The sequence below is a fragment of the Scyliorhinus torazame genome, chromosome 11, assembly GCF_047496885.1.
Source record: "Scyliorhinus torazame isolate Kashiwa2021f chromosome 11, sScyTor2.1, whole genome shotgun sequence".
Taxonomy (NCBI): Eukaryota; Metazoa; Chordata; class Chondrichthyes; order Carcharhiniformes; family Scyliorhinidae; genus Scyliorhinus; species Scyliorhinus torazame.
The window spans coordinates 245,616,079-245,642,362 of NC_092717.1; the positions used below are offsets into that span (position 1 = coordinate 245,616,079).

Sequence of the window (26,284 nt, forward strand, 5' to 3'; positions counted from 1 at the left end):
GGGGGGGGGGGGGGGGGCTGCCGCTGAGCGGGCCTGGCACACCGCTGCGTAGTGGCCCTTCTTCCAGCAGGCCTTACAAAGGGCAGCGCGGGCCGGGCAGCATTGGCGGGGGTGTCTTTGTTGGCCGCAAAAACAGCATCGGGGCCCCCCGGGGATCACTGGCTGGCGAGTAGCGCAGGCCTATTGGGTGGGTAGCGCCCCCGCTGGGGCGGCTGCCTGTGGGGCCCATGAAGCGTAGGAGGAGTGGGCCACGCGGTTGGGGGTGTAGGACTGTACATTGCGCAGGGCGACCGTCATGGAAAGCGCTAGTGTTTTAGTCTCTGCGAGGTCGTGTGTGGCCCCTTCGAGGAGCCGCTGCCTGATAACATCGGACCCAATCCCAGTTACAAAAGCGTCCCTCATAAGGAGATCTGAGTGCTCCTTAGCTGCAACGTCCTGGCAGTCACAGTCCCGAACTAGTGGGATCAGGGTCCTCCAGAAGTCCTCGATTGACTCACCAGGTAGTTGAGTACGCGTTGCGAGCCGTGTCTGGTGAAGAGCGTGTTCGTCTTCTGCTCATAATTCTCTTTGAGTCGAGTCATAGCATCAGCGTAATTGGGCACATCCTGGATCAGCGGGAAGACTTTAGAGCTGAGTCTGGAGTACAAGATTTGAATCTTCTGAGCCTCTGGAACAGGGGTCGGTGCCGCGTTGATAAACGCTTCAAAACAAGCTCGCCAGTGCTGGAAGTCCTTTCTGGCGTCGCTTGCGTGTGGATCCAGCTGCAGGCGATCTGGTTTAATCCGGAGGTCCATCTTCTGAATCAGATACTAATAAATTGAGGCACGATCAATTTGGCTGGAGACGAAGATGAATTCAAACTGAGGCTTTATTAGTATCTGAAGTGTGGCCTCCAACAGCAGCTGACAAAATGGCTGCGAGCTGAAGGCCACACATATTTATAACCCGGCTCCTGGGCGGAGCTAGCATGCAGGGGCCCAGGGGAACCTGTAGTGCAGGTTCTACCGTATAACCCTTTATATAGGAACACAGTGGTTTATCACAATATTGTGTGCAGTTTTCGTCTCCTTATCTGAGGAAGGATGTTCTTGCTCTGGAGGGAGTGCAGTGAAGTTTTACCAGACTGATTCCTGGGATGGCGGGACTGACGTACGAGGAGAGATTGACTCGGTTAGGATTATATTCACTGGAGTTCAGAAGAATGAGGGGGATCTCATAGAAACCTATAAAATTCTAACAGGACTGGACAGGGTAGATGCAGGAAGGATGTTCCCGATGGTGGGTGTGTCCAGAACCAGGGGGCACAGTCTGAGGATACGGGGTAGACCATTTAGGACAGAGAGGAGGAGACATTTCTTCACCCAGAGAGTGGTCGTCCTGTGGAATTCGTGACCACAGGAAGTGCTTGAGTGTTTTCAAGAGGCAGTTCGATACAACACTTGGGGGCGAAGGGGGTCGAAGGATGTGGGGGATCTGGCTACTGAGCTGGATTATCAGCCGTGACCATAATGAACGTCGGAGCAGGCTCGAAGGGCCGAATGGCCTCCTATTTACTCTGTTTCTATGTCACCGTACCCTACATGAACACATCCACACATTGATGCACCAGTAATCTGGGGCGGGATTCTCCAACCCCCCGCCGGGTCAGAGAATCGCCGGGGGCTGGCATGAATCCCGCCCCCGCCGGTTGCCGAATTCTCCGGCACCGGAGATTCGGCAGGGGCGGGAATCGCACCGCGCCGGTTGGCGGGCCCCCCCCCCCCCCCCCCGGCGATTCTCCGGCAGGATGGGCCGAAGTCCCGCTGCTGGAATGCCTGTCCCGCCGGCGTGGATTAAACCACCTCTCTTACCGGCGGGACAAGGCGGCGCGGGCGGGCTCCAGGGTCCAGGGGGGGGGGCGCAGGGCGATCTGGCCCTGGGGGGTGCCCCCACGGTGGCCTGGCCTGCGATTGGGGCCCACCGATCCGCGGGCGGGCCTGTGCCGTGGGGGCACTCTTCTCCTTCCGCCTTTGCCATGGTCTCCACCATGGCGGAGGCGGAAGAGACCCCCTCCACTGCGCATGCGCGGGGATGCCGTGAGCGGCCGCTGACGCTCCCGCGCATGCGCTGCCCGGAGATGTCATTTCCGCGCCAGATGGCGGGGCACCAAAGGCCTTTCCAGCCAGCTGGCGGGGCGGAAATCAGTCCGGCGCGGGCCTAGCCCCTCAAGGTTAGGGCTCGGCTGCTCAAGATGCGGAGGATTCCGCACCTTTGGGGCGGCGCGATGCCGGACTGATTTGCACCGTTTTGGCGCCGTTCGGCGGACAGCGCGCCGATTACGGAGAATTTTGCCCCTGTAGTCTAATCCTTTCGGTATTTTCTGTTACAGATCAGGTGCCACTCGATCTGGCCCGCGGCAGAGAAATCAAACTAATCCTCGGGGCAAAGCCAAACAAGGTTTGTCTGTCCGTCTGCAGGTCCTTTACAAATACTTGCTGTTTGCCACTGTAAATCTCTGAACTATTCTGCATTTGTCAGTGTGAACACAGTCAGCTGAGATTGACTCCAGTTTAATTACGAACATCTCCATTTCAGAAACTGAACTGGACTAGCCACATTAATGTGGTTTTCAGGGCAGGTCTGGGGTTGGGAATCCTGCGGCGGGTAACTTACCTCCTGACCCCCCCCCCCCCAAAGCCTGTCCACCATCTCCAAGGCACAAGTCAGGGGTGTAATGGAATACTCTCTGTTGTGTTGGGTGTTCCGATACACGAACGAACCAACACGGTTGTGGATGGTACAACTCTGTTTTATTATTCTGTACAATAACAACTGTTAACTTCTGGCTGTGGTTCGTACTTCACCAGCTAACCTGTGGACCCAGCCCTAGCACTATCTTGGTGAGGCACTCAGCACATGGTGTATGTCTGAGTGGCGCGCTGTGAGCTCTGTGCTCTGAGCTATCTCCTGGTAGAATGAGCGGGAACTGTGGTGTTCCCTGTTTTATAGTGCGTGTGCTCTCACTGGTGATTGGCTGAGATGTTGTGTGTGTGTTGGTTGGTCCAACTACCCGTCCATCAGTGTGTGTGTGATTGCACCATGATATGTTAATGTGGATATCATGACATCCCCCCCTTTCACAAGGATATGTGCCTACATGGTAATAAATATTGGTGTGTACTGAGTGCATCTGAGTATGTGTGTGCAATATTTACAACATGTACATGGGGCTAAACTATCTACAGAGGAAGGTGTCGGGTGCAACAGAGCTACGAGGTTGTACCACGAACAAAACAAATGCAAACAGCAAACGACGAGAGAGAACATCTGGAACAACAAGAAAGAAACACGTTAACATTATTGCAAAACAATTCAGTGAGTCCAATGTGCAAACAGGCTCATAAGTCCAGTCTATCAGGTGGGTGACGAATTCGGGTTGACCACCTCAAGGGTGGGTCAGGATCCACCGGCTGAGGAATGGGCCTGGCCACGGGCGCGAGAGGAATAGGCAGAGTGGCAGGAAGCTCCACGAAGTTGACATCAGGGACAACAGGAGGGCGTGGCACCGGTGCATGATCACGTAGCGAGCGCGGAAGCAGCCGAAGGGCCCCCCGATTACGCCGGCGAATGGAGCCATCAGGCAGGCGAAGCAAGAACGAGCGGGGAGCCACGCGGCGGAGAACCTCGGCGGTTGCCGACCAGCCACCCTCCGGTAGGTGTATGCGGACGTTGTCTCCAGGCGCCAGGGCTGGAAGATCAGTTGCCTGAGTGTCATGTGCCACCTTCTGCTGAGCACGCTGCTGTTGCATCCTTCACAGTACTGGAGCATGGTCGGGTTCAGGAACATGAATGGACGGCACAGTGGTCCTGAGGGTGAGACCCATCAACAGCTGGGCTGGCGAGAGGCCCGTGGACAGTGGGGCCGAGCGATAGGCCAGCAGGCTAAACAGAAATCAGATCCGGCATCAGCAGCCTTGCAGAGGAGCCGCTTCACGATATGGATGCCCTTTTCCGCCTTGCCATTGGACTGGGGATGCAAAGGGCTGGACGTTACATGTGTGAAGTTGTATGAAGCGGCAAAAGAATTGGCTCGCAAAACAGGGCCCATTGTCAGACATGACAGTGAGCGGAATGCCATAGCGAGCGAAGGTTTCCTTACATGCTCGGATGACGGCTGATGATGTCATGTCGTGCAGGCGTATGACCTCCAGATAATTCGAAAAATAATCAATTATGATGACGTAGTCCCTGCCGAGCGCATGAAAAAGGTCCACACCCACCTTCGCCCAGGGGGACGTCACCAACTCGTGGGGCTGAAGGGTCTCAGGGGGTTGCGCCGGCTGAAACCTTTGGCAGGTGGGGCAGTTGAGCACCATGTTGGTGATGTCGGCGCTGATGCCCGGCCAGTATACCGCCTCTCGGGCCCTCCGCCTGCACTTTTCAACTCCGAGATGGCCTTTGTGCAGTTGTTCGAGGACAAGCCGGTGCATGCTGTGTGGAATCACAATCTGGTCCAACATCAGGAGGACACCATCAATGACGGCCAAGTCGTCCCGGACATTGTAGAATTGTGGGCACTGTCCTTTGAGCCACCCTCCCGTCATGTGGCGCATCACACGTTGTAGAAGGGGGTCAGCCGCAGTCTCACAGTGAATGTGGGCCAGACGTGCGTCGACCTGACAAACGAACCCCTCCGAATCGGGCGGTGTGCTCACTGCCCTGGACAGAGCATCCGCGATGATGAGGTCCTTTCCCGGGGTGGAAGTTGGAAGTTGTACCTCCGGAGCTTGAGCAGAATGCGCTGGAGGCGAGGGGGTCATATCGTTGAGGTCCTTCTGAATGATGCCGACCAGAGAGCGCTGGTCGATCTCCACAGTGAACTGCAGAAGACCATACACATAATCATGGAATTTGTCGATGCCGGTCAACAAACCCAGGCACTCCTTTTCAATCTGCGCAAAGCACTGTTCTGTGGGGGTCATGACCCGCGAGGCATAGGCGACCGGGGCCCATGATGCAGTGTCGTCGCGTTGCAGGAGTACCGCCCCAATGCCGGACTGGCTGGCATCAGTCGAGATCTTTGTTTCCCTTTGGTATCGAAGAACGGCAATACCGGGGCGGTGGTGAGCTTGATCTTGAGCTCCTCCCATTCCTTCTGGTGTGCGGAATTCCGTTGTCTTCTTGACCAGGTGGCGAAGAGCAGTCGTGTGTGAAGCAAGGTTAGGAATAAACTTCTCCAGGAAGTTGACTATCCCGAGAAAGCGTAACACTGCCTTCTTGTCTGCTGGCTGCTTCATGGCTGCGATGGCTGCCACTTTGTCGGCATCCGGCCGCACCCCTGACCGGGAGATGTGGTCTCCCAGAAACTAGCTCAGTTTGGCCAAAAGAGCACTTGGCTCGGTTGAGGCGCAGGCCCTGATCTCGTATCCTTGCAAAGACACTCTGGAGACGACTGATGTGCTCCTGTGGTATGGTGGACCAGATGATAACGTCGTCTACATAGACGCGTACCCCTTCGATGCCCTCCATCATCTGTTCCATGATGCGATGGAACACCTCAGAGGCCGAGATGATGCCAAACGGCATCCTATTGTAGCAATATCTGCCAAAGGGAGTGTTGAAAGTGCACAGCTTCCTGCTGGACTGATCCAGCTGAATCTGCCAAAAACCCTTTGAGGCATCAAGCTTGGTGAATATTTTTGCCTGAGCCATTTCGCTCGTGATTTCTTCCCATTTGGGTATGGGGTAGTGTTACCTCATATGTTATTGTTCAGGTCTTTTGGGTCGATGCAGATCCGGAGCTCACCGGAGGGCTTTTTTACGCACACCATGGAGCTGACCCATGGCGTTGGCTCCGTGACCCGGGAAAGCACTCCTTGGTCCTGCAGGTCCTGCAGCTGCTGCTTGAGGCGGTCCTTGAGTGGTGCTGGGACCCTACGAGGTGCGTGAATGACCGGGGTGGCGTCCGGTTTGAGCCGTATTCTGTAAGTGTAGGGCAGTGTGCCCATGCCCTCGAAAACCTCCTGGTTGTGCGCGAGGAGTGAGTGGAGCTGCGCCCTAAAGTCTGCATCCGGGAAATCGGACGGCCTTCTGGAGACAGAGTGTGTACCTGCTGAACGAGGTGGAGGATCTTGCACGCCTGTGCGCCCAACAGAGAGTCCTTCGAGGATCCAACTATTTCAAAAGACAATGTGGCTTTGTGTGAGTTGTGTGTAACCTCGAGCTGGCAGGACCCCGTGGCCGGGATGACGTTTCCGTTATAGTCAACCAGCTGGCAGTGGGATGGCAGAATCGGTGGTTTAACCTTCAAGGTGTGGAAGGCTGACCATGCGAGGAGATTGGCGGAGGCACCAGTGTCCAAGCGGAATGTGATGGTTGATCGGTTGACCATTAGGGTGGCACACCATTCATCGCCCGGATCAATGCTGTGCACTGGCATCAGCTGGTGGTTCCGACTTGGGGACATCCGGTTCTTGTTTATTACCGCAAGGCGTAAGGGTTACCGGTCGTCGGTATCACCGGTCTGCACGTCGTCAGGGTATGACTCGGTGTATGGGGGCTAAATGGCCCGCACGTCCCTGCGAGGCTGGCGGAATTGCGGAGCGTTGGCAGGTTGAGCTGCTCGACAGCAGGCAGCGTAGTGGCCCATCCTGCCACAGCGGAGGCATTGTCGCGCTTTGGCCGGACATTGCCGCTTTAAATGTGCGGATCCACAGTTGCCGCACGTCGTGACGTCATGGCGTTCGTTGCGCCACCGCGCATGCGCGGTGCGGTCCTGCATAGAGCGCGCCTGCGCATCACGTCCCTCTGCGTCGACGTCTCCTCTTTTGGCGCGTACAAGCGCGGGAGGCCTCGGAAAGCGCGCGAAATTGCCGCCCTCGGCCGGGCCGCGGGCCGGGAGGAACTTGATCGACTGGACCCGCTCGGCCTCGTAGGACCCCTGCCGTGCCGATTTGGCCGCCTGGATTTGGGAGTACCGGCTGGTCGTGTTTTCGTGGAGGACGCAGGTCTCGATGGCGGTGGCTAGGGTGAGGCGCTTTATTTTGAGGAGCTTCTGGCGTAGGGTGTCCGAGGTGACCCCAAAACTATCTGATCCCGAATCATGGAGTCGGAGGTGGCCTCATAGCCACAGGACTGCGCGAGGATACGGAGGTGTGTCAAATAAGATTGAAAAGGCTCATCCTTACCCTGCAGGCGCTGCTGGAAGAGGTACCTCTCGAAGCTCTCAGTGACTTCCACGCTGAAGTGTTCCTCAAACTTTAGAAGGACCGTCTTGTACTTTGTCTTGTCCTCACCTTCCGCGAGTGCCAGGGAGTTGTAGATGTGGATGGCGTGTTGCCCCGCCGTGGAGAGGAGGAGGGCGATCTTCCTGGTGTCCGATGCATTCTCCCTGTCTGTGGCTTCTAGGAAGAGCTGGAAGCGCTGTTTAAACAGCTTCCAGTTGACGCCAAGATTTCCAGCGATTCGGAGCGGCTGTGGCGGGATGATGGTGTCCATAGCGCAGGAATGCGGGTTTCTGAAGAGGTGCAGGTAGGTCTCTCAGTCGCTGGCGAGTTTCCAGGTCTGGTATCATGTGGTGTTGGGTGTTCCGATACACAAACGAACCAACACGGTTGTAGATGATACAACTCTGTTTTATTGTTCTGTACAATAATAACTATTAACTTCTGTCTGTGGTTCGTACTTCACCAGCTAACCTGTGGACCCAGCCCGAGCACTATCTTAGTGAGGCACTCAGCACATGGTGTATGTCTGAGTGGCGCGCTGTGAGCTCTGTGCTCTGAGCTCCTGGTAGAGTGAGCGGGAACTGTGGTGTTCCCTGTTTTATAGTGCGTGTGCTCTCACTGGTGATTGGCTGCGATGTGTGTGTGTGTTGGTCGATGTGTGTTGGACGATGAACGTCTGAGGATCCTGGGATTATATTCATTGGAGTTTAGGAGGTTGAGGGGAGATCTAATAGAAACTTATAAGATAATGAATGGCTTAGATAGGGTGGATGTAGGGAAGTTGGTTCCATTAGCAGGGGAGACTAGGACCCGGGGGCACAGCCTTAGAATAAAAGGGAGTCACTTTAGAACAGAGATGAGGAGAAATTTCTTCAGCCAGAGAGTGGTGGGTCTGTGGAATTCATTGCCACAGAGGGCGGTGGAGGCCGGGACGTTGAGTGTCTTTAAGTCAGAAGTTGATAAATTCTTGATTTCTCGAGGAATTAAGGGCTATGGAGAGAGAGCGGGTAAATGGAGTTGAAATCAGCCTTGATTGAATGGTGGAGTGGACTCGATGGGCCGAATGGCCTTACTTCCGCTCCTGTGTCTTATGGTTGGTCCAACTACCTGTCCATCAGTGTGTGTGTGATTGCACCATGATATGTTAATGTGGATATCATGAAACTCTCCACTTGCCTGGATGAGTGCAGCTCCAAGAAGCTCAACATCATCCAGGACAAAACAACCCAGTTAATTGCTCCTCCTTCCACAAACATTCACTCCCTCCACCACCAACGCACAGTGGCAGCCGTGTGTACCATCTACAAGATGCACTGCACAAACTCGGCAAGGCTCCTTAGGCAGCACCTTCCAAACCCACGACCACTGACATCTAGAAGGACAAGGGCAGCAGATACCTGGGAACCCCACCACCTGGAGGTTCCCCTCCAAGCCACTCACCACCCTGACTTGGAAATATATCGGCCGTTCCTTCACTGTCGCTGGGGCAAAGTCATGGAACTCCCTCCCTAACAGCACAGTGGGTGAACCTACACCACATAGACTGCAGCCGTTCAAGAAGGCAGCTCCCCACCACCCTTCTGAAGGGCAACTCGGGATGGGCAACAAATGCTGGCCGAACCATTGAAGTCCGCATCCCGTGATGAAGTTTAAAAAATGGTTTGAACATGCAAAAGAGCGCAAGATATGAAAGGTTTTTGAATAGGTAATGATTTTGTGCTGAACTGTTTTTGAAAGCCGAGTTTTGGGGATATGGGCACCATTGGCAAGGTCAGTATTCATTACCCATCTTTACTGTCCTTGAGAAGGTGAACAAAGGACAGCACGGTGGCGCAGTGCGTCGTACTGTAGCCTCACGGCGCCGAGGTCCCAGGTTCGATCCTGGCTCTGGGTCACTGTCCGTGTGGAGTTTGCACATTCTCCCCGTGTTTGCGTGGGTTTTGCCCCCACAACCCAAAAGATGTGCAGGGCAGGTGGATTGGCCACGCTGAATTGCCCCTTAATTGGAAAAATGAATTGGGTACTCTAAATTTATATTTTTAAAAAAGGGAACGTGAATACAACGGAGTGGCTCACTGGACCATTTGAAGGAGAGTTAAGAGTCAGCCACATTGTTGTGGGTCTGGAGTCACATGTAGGCCAGACCGGGTGAGGACATAGAACATTACAGCGCAGTACAGGCACTTCGCCCCTCAATGTTGCGCCGACCTGTGAAACCACTCTAAAGCCCATCTACACTATTCCCTTATCATCCATATGTCTATCCAATGACCATTTGAATGCCCTTAGTGTTGGCGAGTCCACTACTGTTGCAGGCAGGGCATTCCACACCCTTACTACTCTCGGAGTAAAGAACCTACCTCTGACATCTGTCCTATATCTATCTCCCCTCAATTTAAAGCTATGTCCCCTCGTGCTAGACATCACCATTCGAGGAAAAAGGCTCTCACTGTCCACCCTATCCAATCCTCTGATCATCTTGTATGCCTCAATTAAGTCACCTCTTAACCTTCTTCTCTCTAACGAAAACAGCCTCAAGTCCCTCAGCCTTTCCTCATAAGATCTTCCCTCCATACCAGGCAACATTCTGGTAAATCTCCTCTGCACCCTTTCCAATGCTTCCACATCCTTCCTATAATGTGGCGACCAGAATTGCACGCAATACTCCAAATGCGGCCGCACCAGAGTTTTGTACAGCTGCAACATGACCTCATGGCTCCAAAACTCAATCCCTCTACCAATAAAAGCTAACACACCGTACGCCTTCTTAACAACCCTCTCAACCTGGGTGGCAACTTTCAGGGATCTATGTACATGGACACCGAGATCTCTCTGCTCATCCACACTGCCAAGAATCTTACCATTAGCCCAGTACTCTGTCTTCCTGTTATTCCTTCCAAAATGAATCACCTCACACTTTTCTGCATTAAACTCCATTTGCCACCTCTCAGCCCAGTGCTGCAGCTTATCTATGTCCCTCTGTAACTTGCAACATCCTTCCGCACTGTCCACAACTCCACCGACTTTAGTCTGCCTTTAGACGGCAGATTTCCTTCCCTAAAGGATATCAGTGAAGCAAATGGGTTTTTATGATAATCGGGAAGTATCACAGTCACCATTACCGCATTCCGGATTTAGTTAATTATTGAATTAAGTGGCCGTCCAGGCAGTTATTGCAACTCACAACAGCTCATTCCTTTTTTTAGGGGATGTGTAAAATGGTGCAAAGATTTGAAGGACCACTCTTTAAGGTAACAATGTTTCATTGTGTGTCGCAGTTTGCAGATTGTGATGTAAATGTAATTGAACCATTTAAAGAAGTAATCTGACCTCATTCTAAACCGCCGGGTTCACGGGGCTAAGGGTGGGTACAGCAGCTGAGACACAGGCCCCTGAGAGAGGCAGGCGGTTGCATATTTCCTGGAGATGGAACTTTGGCCTCCTCCTGTTCCTTTCAGCCCATCGAGCCTCCTGCGCCGTATGATCATGGTGCCTTCTACACACACCGGGCTGGATTCTCCCATCTCCCAGCCGCGTGTTTCTCGGTGACGCGCCGTTCACTGGCGGCAGGATTCCCTCTTCCCGCTGCTTGTCAATGGGATTTGCCATTGAAGCCACCCCACGCCGCCAGGAATCCCGCGGGCCCGCACCCTCCACCCCGCACCGCCCACCCTGCAGCCCCCCATCCCGCAGCCCCACCACGCACCCCCACCCCGCACCCCCTGCACCCCTCCACCCCGCACCCACCTCCACCCTGCACCCCCCACCCCACAGCCCCACCCCGCACCCCCCCTCACACAACCCCGCACACCCCGCACCCCGCACCCCCGCACCCCGCTCCCCCACCCCGCACCCCGCACCCCCCACCCCGCACCCCCCACCCCGCACCCCCCACCCCGCACCCCCCACCCCGCACCCCCCCACCCCGCACCCCCCCACCCCGCACCCCCCACCCCGCACCCCCCACCCCGCACCCGCACCCCCCACCCCCCACCCCGCACCCCCCACCGCCCACCCCGCACCCCCCACCGCCCACCCCGCACCCCCCACCCCGCACCCCCCACCCCGCACCCCCCACCCCGCACCCCCCACCCCGCACCCCCCACCCCGCACCCCCCACCCCGCACCCCCCACCCCGCACCCCCCTCCCCTCTCTTCCCCCTCCCCTCTCTTCCCCTTCCCCTCTCTCCCCCTCCTCTCTCTCTTCCCCCATCTTCCCCTCCTCCACAATTAGTTCTGGCTGCTCCGATACCCCGAAACTGCCACTCTCGGGCATGGCTTCACCCTGACCCTCACAACCTTGGGGCTGGTTTAGCACGGGGCTAAATCGCTGGCTTTGAAAGCAGCCCAAGGCAGGCCAGCAGCACGGTTCAATTCCCGTACCAGCCTCCCCGAACAGGCGCCGGAATGTGGTGACTAGGGGCTTTTCACAGTAACTTCATTTGAAGCCTACTTGTGACAATAAGCCATTTTCATTTTCATTTTCACATTGCCTCGGAGAAGGCTGTCCAGAACCCGACAAGCCTGGGGTAGGCCCAGAACATGTGGGCGTGGTTGGCTGGGCCCCGCTGGCACCGCTCACATTAATCCTCCACCTCCGGGAAGAACCTGCTCATTCGGGTTCTGGTCGGGTGCGCTCTGTGCACCACTTTGAGCTGCATTAGGCTTAGCCTTGCGCAGGAGGAGGTGGAGGTGACCCTGTTCAGTGCTTCGCTCCACAGTCCCCATCCTATTTCCATCCCATACTTCCTCCCATTTTGCCATGTTTCATCCAGTGGGGAATGTGCTCTTGCTGAAAATCATCCGTGTATATTCCCGCAAATTCCCTTTCCCAGGTTACCCGTGTCCAGTAGTTGCTCTAGCATTGTGTGTTTCGGGGTCCGTGGGTATGCTGTCGTCTCCTTGCGGAGGAGGTTCTTCACCTGTCGGGGTCGGGGTTCGTTCTTGTTGGGTAGCTGTGGTCTCTCTGTCAGTTATTCTACGGTCACTAGCCGCTCCTGTGGAGAAGTCCCTAATGGTCAGTATCCCCCCAGTCCTGTCCCCAGCTCCTGAAAATGGCGTCCAGCATGGCTGGCGCCAACTTCTGGCTGCTGCAGATGGCTGCCATAGTGGACATCTCGGTTAAGCCGAAGTACTGTCTCGCTTGGTTCCAGGTTGGAGGTGTGGCGATCACCACTGAGCTTGTTGAGTGTTTTGGTGGCGGGGATGGGAGCGCTGCCTTGGGGAGGGCCCGGGGGGGTCGTCCCTGTACAGGAGCTCTCCTCCACCCTTACCCATTCCATTTCCGGTTCTTTCACCCATTCCATTATGAGGGGCATAGACAGAGTGGATAGTCAGAGGCTTTTCCCCAGGGTAGAGGGGTCAATCACTAGGGGGCATAGGTTTAAGGTGCGAGGGGCAAGGTTTAGAGTAGATGTACGAGGGTGGGTGCCTGGAACTCGCTGCCGGAGGAGGTGGTGGAAGCAGGGACGATAGTGACATTTAAGGGGCATCTTGACAAATACATGAATAGGATGGGAATAGAGGGATACGGACCCAGGAAGTGTAGAAGATTGTAGTTTAGACGGGCAGCATGGTCGGCACGGGCTTGGAGGGCCGAAGGGCCTGTTCCTGTGCTGTACTTTTCTTTGTTCTTTGTTATCCCTCACTCTTTCCGTCATGGCTGCCCAGTGACAGCACCGTGGGTTTGGGAGAGACAGGTCCCCCATGTTTCTTCTTCTTTGTAAGACCTTTTTGTGGATCCTTGGGTTCTAATTCTCCCCACCCACCGCACTACCCATACAAACGGCACAATCATTTTGTCGCCCGTGTTGTAGAAGGCCTCGGGGATGTAGATCGGTATGGATCAGGACAGGAAGAGGTCCCTGGGCAGCACATTAATCTTGATCACCTGCAGCCACCCCGTGAGGGAGAGTGAGAATGTGTCCCATCTGTGCAGCTCCTTTTGTGGATCCGTGACCAGCCACGGGCTATCTGGGCCCCCAGGTAGCGGAATTTGCTTTGGGCTAGTTTGGGTGGTTGTCCCTTCAGCTCTGCCCCTCCCCCTCTCGGGTTCACAGGGAAGACTTCACTCCTGCTCAGGTTGAGCCTGTAGCCCGAGAAGGCTCCAAACTCTTCGCCAGCAACTCTACGGTCAGAGCCTCGGAGTATCTTCTTCTGTCGACCTCCAGAATGGAGTCGATCAGATGTTGCAACGCCGCCCTCTCTTCGTGCCTTTATAGGCAATAATTTGTCCTCTAATCGCAACCTTCATCGCCTCCCAGAACGTGGAGGGTGCGACCTTCCCATTCTGGTTGTTTGTAATGTACTCATCTATGGCCTGTGATGTTTTCTGACAGAAGACCTTGTCGACCAGGAGGCCCGTGTCCAACCTCCACGTGGGGCCTTGGACACGGTCTGTCTCCAACCTCACATCCATGTAGTGTGGAGCATGGTCGGAGATTACGATCGCACAGTATTCCAGTCTTACTATCCCTGGAAGCACCGATTTGCCCACTACAAAGAAGTCGATGCAGGTACAGACCCTGTGTACTTGCGAAAAAAGTGAGAACTCCTCACCTGGCTGCAGGAACGTCTATGGGACCACTGCCCCCATCTGCTCCATAAATATCTTCTGCTCTCTAGCCGTGCCTGCCGTTTCCCCCATTTTGGGGTTTGACCTGTCCGTCAGTGTGTCCTGTACACGGTTGAAGTCCTAGTTTGAAAACTGGTTTGGCAGGGGGGTGATAACCAAAGAAAAGGTGAATTAACTGAAGGAGAACTAGAGACTAGGGCCAGTAAGACTCAGGAAGAGCAGGCAGGGTGGGGTTGCTGATCACAGAGGGTCTGGTGGTCTGAAGTGCATTTGTTTCAATGCGGTAAGGCAGATGAACTTAGAGCTTGGATTGGTACTTGGAACTATGATGTTGTTGCCATTACTGAGACATGGGGCGCGATTCTCCGACCCCCCCCACCGGGTCGGAGAATCGCCGGGGGCTGGCGTGAATCCCGCCCCCGTCGTGTCCCGAATTCTCCGCCACCAGAGATTCGGCGGGTGCGGGAATCGCGATGGGCCGAAGTCCCGCCGCTGTCAACCCTCTCCCGCCGGCGTGGATTGAACCACCTTTTGAACGGCGGGACAAGGCGGCGTGGGCAGGCTCCGGGGTCCTGTGGGGGGGGGCGCGGGGCGATCTGGTCCCGGGGGGGGGGGGGTCCCCACGGTGGCCTGGCCCGCGATCGGGGCCCACCGATCCGCGGGCGGGCCTGTGCCGTGGGGGCACTCTTTTCCTTCCGCCTTCGCCATGGTCTTCATTATGGCGGAGGCGGAAGAGACCCCCTCCCCTGCGCATGCGCGGGGATGACGTCAGCAGCCGCTGACGCTCCCGCGCATGCGTCGCCTGACGAAGACCTTTCGGCCCCGGCTGGCGTGGCGCCAAAGGCCTTTCCCGCCAGCTGGCGGAGCGGAAACCACTCCGACACGGGCCTAGCCCCTCCAGGTGAGGGCTTGGCCCCTAAAGGTGCAGAGACTTCCGCACCTTTGGGGCGGCCCGACGCCGGAGTGGTTCCCGCCACTCCATTACGCCGGAACCCCCCGCCCCGCCGTGTAGGGGAGAATCCCGCCCCATGGTTAACGAAAGGACAGGATTGGCAGCTAATCGTTCCAGGATTTAGATATTTCAGGAGGGAAAGAGGGGGATGTAAAAAGGGTGGGGAAGTTGCATTACAGGTTCAGGAGAATATCACTCGTCTGTGAGAGGACACCTCGGAGGGCTCATATAGCGAGGCAATGTGGGTAGCGCCTAGGAATAGCAAAAGTGTGGTCACAATGTTGGGGGTTTATTATAGGCCTCCCAACAGCCAGTGGGAGATAGAGGAGCAGACATGTAGGCATATTTTGGCAAGGTGTAAAAGAGTTGTTATGGTGGGTGATTTTAACTTCCCCTATATTGACAGGGACTCACTTACTGTTAGAGGCATGGATGGGGCAGAGGTCTTAAGGAGCACGCAGGAGGGCTTCTTGAAACAGTATGTCGATAGTCCAACTGGGGAAGGGACCGTACTGGACCTGGTATTGGGGAATGAGCCCAGCCAGGCTGTCGACGTTTCAGGAGGGGAGCAGTTCGGCAACATTGACCACAATTCAGCAAGCTTTAAGGTGCTGATGGATAAAGATAAGTGCAGTCCTCAGGTGAAGGGGCGAAATTGGGGGAAAGCTGATTACAACAATATTAGGCAGGAACTGAAGAATGTTGATTGGGGCAGATGTTTGAGGGCAAATCAGCATCTGGCATGTGGGAGGCTTTCTAGTGTATGTTGATAGGAATTCAAGACCAGCACATTCCTGTAAGGATGAAGGATTAAGTATGGCAAGTTTCGGAAACCTTGGATGACGAGAGATATTGTGAGCCTAGTCAAAGGGAAAAAGGAAGCATTTGTCAAAGCTGGGACGCTGGGAACACATGAAGCCAGAGGGGAATACAAGGAAAGTAGAAAGAAACTTAAGCAAGGAGTCAGAAGGGCTAAAAGGGATCACGAAAAATCATTGGCCAGTAGGATTAAGGAAAATCCCAAGGCTTTTATACAGATATAAAGTGCAAGGGTGTAGCCAGGGAGAGGGTTGGCCCTCTCGAGGACAGGGGACAAGACATGCATGGAGCCAGAGGAAATGGGACGAGATATTAAATTAGTACTTTGCATCAGCATTCACCAAAGAGAAGGACTTGGTGGGTGATGAGTCTGGGGGAGGGAAATGAAAATCGCTTATTGTCACAAGTAGGCTTCAAATGAAGTTACTGTGAAAAGCCCCTAGTCGCCACATTCCGGCGCCTGTTCGGGGAGGCTGGTACGGGAACTGAACCGTGCTGCTGGCCTGCCTCGGTCTGCTTTCAAAGCTAGCTCTTTAGCCCAATGCTAAACCAGCCCCTAAGTGTAGATAGGAAAGATGGGAGTGTAGATAATTTGGGTCATGTTGAGATCAAAAAGGAGGAGGTGTTGGGGGTCTTGAAAAATAGGCCCAGGGCCTGATGGGATATACCCCAAAATACTGAGAGAGGCAAGGAAGGAAATTGCTGGGGCCTTGAGAGAAATCTTTCTATCCTCACTGGCTACAGGTGAGGTCCCAGAGGATTGGAGAATAGCTAACGTTGTTCCTTTGCTTAAGAAGGGTAGCAAGGATAATCTAGGTAATTACAGGCCGGTGAACGTTTTGCTAGTGGAAGGGAAATTATTGAAGAGGATTCTTCGAGAAAGGATTTACTCCCACTTGGAAATAAGTGGACGTATTAGAAGAGGCAGCATGGTTTTTTGAAGGAGAGGTCGTGTCTCACTAACTTGATTTGAGCTTTTCGAGGAAGTGACGAAGATGAGGGTAGGGCAGTGGATGGTGTCTACATGGACTTCAGTAAGGCCTTTGTCAAAGTCCCTCATGGCAGACTGGTACAGAAGGTGAAGTCGCACGGGATCAGAGGTGAGCTGGCAAGATGGATACAGAAGACAGTGGAAGGGTGCGTTTCTGAATGGAGGGCTGTGACTAGTGGCGTTGCTCAGGGATCAGTGCTGGAACCCTTGCTGTTTGTAATATGTATAAATGATTTGGAGGAAAATGTAACTGGTCTGATTAGTAAGTTTGCAGATGACACAAAGGTTGGTGGAATTGCGGATAGCGATGAGGACTGTCAGAGGATACAGCAGGATTTAGATTGTTTGGAGACTTGGGCGGAGAGATGGCAGATGGAGTTTAATCCGGACAAATGTGAGGTAATGCATTTTGGAAGATCTAATGCAGGTAGGGAATATACAGTGAATGGTAGAACCCTCAAGAGTATTGAAAGTCAAAGAGATCTAGGAGTACAGGTCCACAGGTCATTGAAAGGGGCAACGCAGGTGGAGAAGGTAGTCAAGAAGGCATACGGCATGCTTGCCTTCATTGGCCGGGGCATTGAGTATAAGAATTGGCAAGTCATGTTGCAGCTGTATAGAACCTTAGTTCGGCCACACTTGGAGTATAGTGTTCAGTTCTGGTCGCCACACTACCAGAAGGATGTGGAGGCTTTAGAGAGGGTGCAGAAGAGATTTACCAGAATGTTGCCTGGCATGGACGGCATTAACTGTGAGAAGAGGTTGGAGAAGCTTGTTTTGTTCACATTAGAACGACGAAGTTTGAGAGGCGACCTGATAGAAGGGCAGCACGATAGCACAGTGCTTAGCACTGTTGCTTCACAGCACCAGGGTCCCAAGTTCGATTACCAGCTCGGGTCACTGTCTGTGCGGAGTCTGCACGTTCTCCCTGTGACTGAGATTGTTAAATAAGTTAAGAGCCCATGGTGTTAAGGGTAAGATCCTGGCATGGACAGAGGATTGGCTGACCGGCAGAAGGCAGAGAGTTGGGATAAAGGGGTCTTTTTCAGGATGGCAGCCGGTGACTAGTGGTGTGCCTCAGGGGTCTGTGCTGGGACCACAACTTTTCACAATATACATTAATGATCTGGAAGAAGGTACTGAAGGCACTGTTGCTAAGTTTGCAGATGCTACAAAGATCTGTAGAGGGACAGGTAGCATTGAGGAAGCAAGGGGGCTGCAGAAAGATTTGGACAAGCTAGGAGAGTGGGCAATGAAGTGGCAGATGGAATACAATATGGAAAAGTGTGAGGTTATGCACTTTGGAAGGAGGAATTTAGGCATAGACTATTTTCTAAATGGGGAAATGCTTCGGAAAGCAGAAGCACAAAGGGACTTGGGAGTCCTTGTTCACGATTCTCTTAAGGTTAACGTGCAGGTTCAGTCGGCAGTTAGGAAGGCAAATGCAATGTTAGCATTCATGTCAAGAGGGCTAGAATACAAGACCAGGGATGTACTTCTGAGGCTGTATAAGGCTCTGGTCAGACCCCATTTGGAGTATTGTGAGCAGTTTTGGGCCCCGTATCTAAGGAAGGATGTGTTGGCCTTGGAAAGGGTCCAGAGGAGGTTCACAAGAATGATCCCTGGAATGAAGAGCTTGTCGTTTGAGGAACGGTTGAGGACTCTGTGTCTGTACTCAGAGTTTACAAGGGTGAGGGGGGATTTTATTGAAACTTTCAGGATACTGCGAGGCCTGGATAGAGTGGACGTGGAGAGGATGTTTCCACTTGCAGGAAAAACTAGAACCAGAGGACACAATCTCAGACTAAAGGGCCGATCGTTTAAAACTGAGATGAGGAGGAATTTCTTCAGCCAGAGGGTGGTGAATCTGTGGAACTCTTTGCCGCAGAAGGCTGTGGAGGCCAAATCACTGAGTGTCTTTAAGACAGAGATGGATAGGTTCTTGATTAATAAGGCGATCAGGGGTTATGGCGAGAAGACAGGAGAATGGGGATGAGAAAAACACCAGCTATGATTGAATGGCGGAGCAGACTTGATGGGCTGAGTGGCCTAATTCTGCTCCTAGGTCTTATGGTCTTCTGGTCTGCGTGGGTTTACTCCGGGTGCTCCGGTTTCCTCCCACAAGTCCCGAAAGACGTGCTGTTAGGTGAATTGGACATTCTGAATTCTCCCTCTGTGTACCCGAACAGGTGCCGGAATATGGCGACTAGGGGATTTTCACAGTAACTTCATTGCAGTGTTAATGTAAGCCTACTTGTGACAATAATAAAGATTATTGGGTTATAGAGGTCTACAAGATTATGAGGGGCATGGACAGAGTGGATAGTCAGAAGCTTTTTCCAAGGGTGGAAGAGCTAATTACGAGGGGACATAGGTTTAAGATGCAAGTGGAAGGTTTAAAGGAGATGTGCGAGGGAGGTTTTTTACACAGAGGGTGGTGGGAGCCTGGATCTCGCTGCCAGGGGAGGTGGTGGAAGCAGGGATGATTGTGACTTTTAAGGGGTGTCTTGACAAATGCACGAATAGGATGGGAACAGAGGGATGTGGTCCCCGGAAGGGTAGGGGGTTTTAGTTCAGACGGGCAGCATGGTTGGCGGGCCGAAGGGCCTGTTCCCTTTGGTCCGTAACCATCTTTGTCGCAGTAAACATCGTCCTCTTACCTATCAGTATGGCCACCCCCCAGCTCTCGTCCCGTAATATAAAAAGTAGGTCTGCCCCACTCAGTCCTGTCTCACACAAAGTCAGGCCTTCTCCCTCAGGTGGGTCTCCTGGAGGAAGACTATGTCGGCTTTCATACTTCACAGGTGGGCGAAGACTCTGGATCTTTCACTGGGCCGCTGAGTCCCCTGACGTTCCAGATTAATATTCCCCCATCCCCCCCCTGCGGGATCAACCACACTTATCTTGAGGATGCGGCCCTGCCCGCTGAGATTTCCCTGTGTTAGGGAGACATCCAGGATGGCCTGCGGTCACCAGACTCACCTTGAGGTCGGGTCCCCTGCACTCTGGGGATTCCCTTTGTTCCCAAGAATGACCTGCTAAAGCCGGTCTAGAGCCCTTCCCTCACCCCCCCCCCACTTTGTTCCCTTACGGATTTGTTTCCCCCTCCTGTTGCTGCCCCAGCTCTCGCACCCCCCCCCCCTCATAGCTCCCCCCCCCCTCTGTTTACCCCTCTGCTTTCCCCCTTTGGTGTTGTGCCTTCCCCCCCCCTTTGCCAGGCACTCTATCCCTAGTGGGAGATATGCCGCGCCACCCCCCCCCCCCCACCACGCTCGTACCCCCTGGCGCTAGCTTTCCCGCTAGTGTGATGGCCACCCCCCCCCCTTCTAGGGTCCGTCTGACCCCCTCCTATGTCCACAATGCTGGGTTCCTCTCTGCCTCCTACTCAGCCTCCCCTGCGCTCTGCTGCACTCGAGGCGATGCAGTCCCGCACAAATTGTCCACTGGTTTTTCTCTGCCTCCTCTGTGTACTCCTTATCGCCGTCTCCCTTGTCGGTGCAGTCTGGGTTTTTTGGACAGATTTGTCTACCTCTGCAGCTGCAGTGAAATACTGTTCCCTGCCCTGGTACGTTACCCAGGGCATGCCTGGGTACAGCGTCCCAAATTTTATATTGTTCCTGTACAGGGCCGACTTCACCCTCTTAAATTCCGCCCGGCGCTTTGCCACATCGGCCCCAATGTCCTGATGGACTCTGATCTTGTGTCCGTCCCAGTTCCAGCCTTCGTCTGGCCAGCCTAGCGAAGGATCCTTTCCCAGTCCTGGTACCTATGCAGCTTGACTATGACCGCTCTCGGCTGCTCCTCCGCTTTGGGTTTCGGGCGGAGTGATCTGTGGGCCTTGTCGATCTCTGGTGGCTTGGGGAGGCAGTCCATCACCACTAGGTTACCCAATATTTGGGCCACATAATCGGTCGGGTTCCTGCCCTCGATTCCCCCCGACAGGCCCACTATTCTGATATTTTGTCGAGTGGACCGATTTTCCTGGATACACCACCTTCCCTTTCCGGTTCCCCGGGGTCGCCACCAACCTCTTGATTTCGGCTCCAGGGAAACGATTCGGGCGCTCTGGCCCATTGACGCTTTCTCCAGCCCCTTTATCGTGCCCTGTTTCTCAAGCCGCTTATCTCCCAATCCCGGCCATAGTCCGCATTGCCCATTCCCAATCCCGGCCAACACCTGCATTGCCAATTCCCAGTCCCGCCATAGTCAGCATTGTCCGTTCCCAATCCCTGCCATAGTCAGCATTGCCCATTCCCAATCCCGGCCAACGCCTGCATTGCCCATTCCCAATCCCTGCCATAGTCAGCATTCCCAATCCCTGCCATAGTCAGCATTGCCCATTCCCAATCCCTGCCACAGTCAGCATTGCCCATTCCCAATCCCTGCCACAGCCAGCATTGCCCATTCCCAATCCCTGCCATAGTCAGCATTGCCCATTCCCAATCCCTGCCATAGTCAGCATTGTCCATTCCCAATCCCTGCCATAGTCAGCATTGCCCATTCCCAATCCCTGCCATAGTCAGCATTGTCCATTCCCAATCCCTGCCATAGTCAGCATTGCCCATTCCCAATCCCTGCCATAGTCAGCATTGCCAATTCCCAGTCCCGCCATAGTCAGAATTGCCCATTTCCAGTCCCGGCCATAGTCAGCATTGCCCATTCCCAATCCCTGCCATAGTCAGCATTGTCCATTCCCAGTCCCTGCCATAGTCAGCATTGCCCATTCCCAGTCCCTGCCATAGTCAGCATTGCCCATCCCAATCCCTGCCACAGTCAGCATTCCCAATCCCTGCCATAGTCAGCATTGTCCATTCCCAGTCCCTGCCATAGTCAGCATTGCCCATTCCCAATCCCTGCCATAGTCAGAATTGCCCATTCCCAGTCCTGCCATAGTCAGCATTGCCCGTTCCCAATCCCTGCCATAGTCAGCATTCCCAATCCCTGCCATAGTCAGCATTGCCCATTCCCAATCCCTGCCACAGTCAGCATTGCCCATTCCCAATCCCTGCCACAGCCAGCATTGCCCATTCCCAATCCCTGCCATAGTCAGCATTGCCCATTCCCAATCCCTGCCATAGTCAGCATTGTCCATTCCCAATCCCTGCCATAGTCAGCATTGCCCATTCCCAATCCCTGCCATAGTCAGCATTGTCCATTCCCAATCCCTGCCATAGTCAGCATTGCCCATTCCCAATCCCTGCCATAGTCAGCATTGCCAATTCCCAGTCCCGCCATAGTCAGAATTGCCCATTTCCAGTCCCGGCCATAGTCAGCATTGCCCATTCCCAATCCCTGCCATAGTCAGCATTGTCCATTCCCAGTCCCTGCCATAGTCAGCATTGCCCATTCCCAGTCCCTGCCATAGTCAGCATTGCCCATCCCAATCCCTGCCACAGTCAGCATTCCCAATCCCTGCCATAGTCAGCATTGTCCATTCCCAGTCCCTGCCATAGTCAGCATTGCCCATTCCCAATCCCTGCCATAGTCAGAATTGCCCATTCCCAATCCCTGCCATAGTCAGCATTGCCCATTTCCAGTCCCGGCCATAGTCAGCATTCCCAATCCCTGCCATAGTCAGCATTGTCCATTCCCAGTCCCTGCCATAGTCAGCATTATCCATTCCCAGTCCCGGCCATAGTCAGCATTCCCAATCCTTGCCATAGTCAGCATTGCCCATTCCCAGTCCCTGCCATAGTCAGCATTCCCAATCCTTGCCATAGTCAGCATTGCCCATTCCCAGTCCCGGCCATAGTCAGCATTCCCAATCCCTGCCATAGTCAGCATTGCCCATTCCCAATCCCTGCCATAGTCAGCATTGCCCATTCCCAGTCCCTGCCATAGTCAGCATTGCCCATCCCAATCCCTGCCACAGTCAGCATTCCCAATCCCTGCCATAGTCAGCATTGCCCATTCCCAGTCCCGGCCATAGTCAGCATTGCCCATTCCCAATCCCTGCCATAGTCAGCATTGCCCACCCCAATCCCTGCCACAGTCAGCATTCCCAATCCCTGCCATAGTCAGCATTGCCCATTCCCAATCCCTGCCATAGTCAGCATTGCCCATTCCCAGTCCCTGCCATAGTCAGCATTGCCCATTCCCAGTCCCTGCCATAGTCAGCATTGCCCATCCCAATCCCTGCCACAGTCAGCATTCCCAATCCCTGCCATAGTCAGCATTGCCCATTTCCAGTCCCGGCCACAGTCAGCATTCCCAATCCCTGCCACAGTCAGCATTGTCTGTTCCCAATCCCTGCCATAGTCAGCATTGCCCATTCCCAGTCCCTGCCATAGTCAGCATTGCCCATTCCCAGTCCCTTCCGTAGTCAGCATTGCCCGTTCCCAATCCCTGCCACAGTCAGCATTGCCCATTCCCAATCCCTGCCACAGTCAGCATTGTCTGTTCCCAATCCCTGCCATAGTCAGCATTGCCCATTCCAAGTCCCTGCCATAGTCAGCATTGCCCATTCCCAGTCCCTTCCGTAGTCAGCATTGCCCATTCCCAATCCCTGCCATAGTCAGCATTGCCCATCCCAATCCCTGCCACAGTCAGCATTCCCAATCCCTGCCACAGTCAGCATTCCCAATCCCTGCCATAGTCAGCATTGTCCATTCCCAATCCCTGCCACAGTCAGCATTGTCCATTCCCAATCCCTGCCATAGTCAGCATTGCCCGTTCCCAATCCCTGCCATAGTCAGCATTGCCCATTCCCAATCCCTGCCATAGTCAGCATTGCCCGTTCCCAATCCCTGCCATAGTCAGCATTGTCCATTCCCAATCCCTGCCATAGTCATCATTGCCCGTTCCCAATCCCTGCCATAGTCAGCATTGCCCATTCCCAGTCCCTGCCATAGTCAGAATTGCCCATTCCCAGTCCTGCCATAGTCCGCATTGCCCATTCCCAATCCCTGCCATAGTCAGAATTGCCCATTCCCAGTCCTGCCATAGTCAGCATTGCCCATTCCCAATCCCTGCCATAGTCAGCATTGCCCATTCCCAATCCCTGCCATAGTCAGAATTGCCCATTCCCAGTCCTGCCATAGTCAGCATTGCCCATTCCCAATCCCTGCCATAGTCAGCATTGCCCATTCCCAATCCCTGCCATAGTCAGAATTGCCCATTCCCAGTCCTGCCATAGTCAGCATTGCCCATTCCCAATCCCTGCCATAGTCAGAATTGCCCATTCCCAGTCCTGCCATAGTCAGCATTGCCCATTCCCAATCCCTGCCATAGTCAGAATTGCCCATTCCCAGTCCTGCCACAGTCAGCATTCCCAATCCCTGCCATAGTCAGCATTGTCCGTTCCCAATCCCTGCCACAGTCAGCATTGCCCATTCCCAATCCCTGCCATAGTCAGAATTGCCCATTCCCAGTCCTGCCATAGTCAGAATTGCCCATTCCCAGTCCTGCCATAGTCAGCATTGCCCGTTCCCAATCCCTGCCACAGTCAGCATTGCCCATTCCCAATCCCTGCCACAGTCAGCATTGTCTGTTCCCAATCCCTGCCATAGTCAGCATTGCCCATTCCCAGTCCCTGCCATAGTCAGCATTGCCCATTCCCAGTCCCTTCCGTAGTCAGCATTGCCCATTCCCAATCCCTGCCATAGTCAGCATTGCCCATCCCAATCCCTGCCACAGTCAGCATTCCCAATCCCTGCCATAGTCAGCATTGTCCATTCCCAATCCCTGCCACAGTCAGCATTGTCCATTCCCAATCCCTGCCATAGTCAGCATTGCCCGTTCCCAATCCCTGCCATAGTCAGCATTGCCCATTCCCAATCCCTGCCATAGTCAGCATTGCCCGTTCCCAATCCCTGCCATAGTCAGCATTGTCCATTCCCAATCCCTGCCATAGTCAGCATTGCCCGTTCCCAATCCCTGCCATAGTCAGCATTGCCCATTCCCAGTCCCTGCCATAGTCAGAATTGCCCATTCCCAGTCCTGCCATAGTCCGCATTGCCCATTCCCAATCCCTGCCATAGTCAGAATTGCCCATTCCCAGTCCTGCCATAGTCAGCATTGCCCATTCCCAATCCCTGCCATAGTCAGCATTGCCCATTCCCAATCCCTGCCATAGTCAGAATTGCCCATTCCCAGTCCTGCCATAGTCAGCATTGTCCATTCCCAGTCCTGCCATAGTCAGCATTGCCCATTCCCAATCCCTGCCATAGTCAGAATTGCCCATTCCCAGTCCTGCCATAGTCAGCATTGCCCATTCCCAATCCCTGCCATAGTCAGAATTGCCCATTCCCAGTCCTGCCATAGTCAGCATTGCCCATTCCCAATCCCTGCCATAGTCAGAATTGCCCATTCCCAGTCCTGCCATAGTCAGCATTGCCCATTCCCAATCCCTGCCATAGTCAGAATTGCCCATTCCCAGTCCTGCCATAGTCAGCATTGCCCATTCCCAATCCCTGCCATAGTCAGAATTGCCCATTCCCAGTCCTGCCATAGTCAGCATTGCCCATTCCCAATCCCTGCCACAGTCAGCATTGCCCATTCCCAATCCCTGCCATAGTCAGCATTGCCCATTCCCAATCCCTGCCATAGTCAGAATTGCCCATTCCCAATCCCTGCCATAGTCAACATTGCCCATTCCCAGTCCCTGCCATAGTCAGCATTGTCCATTCCCAGTCCCTGCCATAGTCAGCATTGCCCATTCCCAATCCCTGCCATAGTCAGCATTGCCCATTCCCAATCCCTGCCATAGTCAACATTGCCCATTCCCAATCCCTGCCATAGTCAGCATTGTCCATTCCCAATCCCTGCCATAGTCCGCATTGCCCATTCCCAATCCCTGCCATAGTCAACATTGCCCATTCCCAATCCCTGCCATAGTCAGCATTGCCCATTCCCAATCCCTGCCATAGTCAACATTGCCCATTCCCAATCCCTGCCACAGTCAGCATTGCCCATTCCCAATCCCTGCCATAGTCAGAATTGCCCATTCCCAATCCCTGCCATAGTCAGAATTGCCCATTCCCAATCCCTGCCATAGTCAGCATTGCCCATTCCCAATCCCTGCCATAGTCAGAATTGCCCATTCCCAGTCCTGCCATAGTCCGCATTGTCCATTCCCAATCCCTGCCATAGTCAGAATTGCCCATTCCCAGTCCTGCCATAGTCAGCATTGTCCATTCCCAATCCCTGCCATAGTCAGAATTGCCCATTCCCAATCCCTGCCATTGTCAACATTGACCATTCCCAATCCCTGCCATAGTCAGCATTGCCCATTCCCAATCCCTTCCATAGTCAGAATTGCCCATTCCCAATCCCTGCCATTGTCAACATTGACCATTCCCAATCCCTGCCATAGTCAGCATTGCCCATTCCCAATCCCTGCCATAGTCCGCATTGCCCATTCCCAATCCCTGCCATAGTCAGCATTGCCCATTCCCAATCCCTGCCATTGTCAACATTGACCATTCCCAATCCCTGCCACTGTTGGCATTTCCCATTCCCAGTCAGACAATCATAGAATTTACAGTGTAGCTGGAGGCCCCCTGGCCCCTGGGAAGAGCACCCCACCTAAGCCCACATCTCCACCCCATCCCCGCAACCCCACCTAACTCTTTTTAGACACAAAGAGCAATTTATCACGGCCAATCCACCTAACCTGCACATCTTTGGACAATGGGAGGAAACCGGAGCACCCGGAGGAAACCCACGCAGACACGGGGAGAACGTCCAGACTCCGCACAGACAGTGGCCCCAGCTGGGGGTCGAACCTGGGACCCTGGCGCTGT

General features: G+C 54.2%; 1 protein-coding gene across 3 annotated transcripts in view; it reads left to right on the forward strand.

Moving 5' to 3' along the window:
* osbpl1a (oxysterol binding protein-like 1A) overlaps window positions 1-26,284 on the forward strand; it is a 298,479-nt gene that overhangs the window by 72,457 nt on the left and 199,738 nt on the right. For all 3 annotated transcript variants that reach the window (XM_072468513.1, XM_072468514.1, XM_072468515.1), the window contains exons 8-9: window positions 2,369-2,436; window positions 10,412-10,456. In XM_072468513.1, the coding sequence (XP_072324614.1) occupies window positions 2,369-2,436; window positions 10,412-10,456 (113 nt within the window). The remainder of the gene's footprint in view (window positions 1-2,368; window positions 2,437-10,411; window positions 10,457-26,284) is intronic.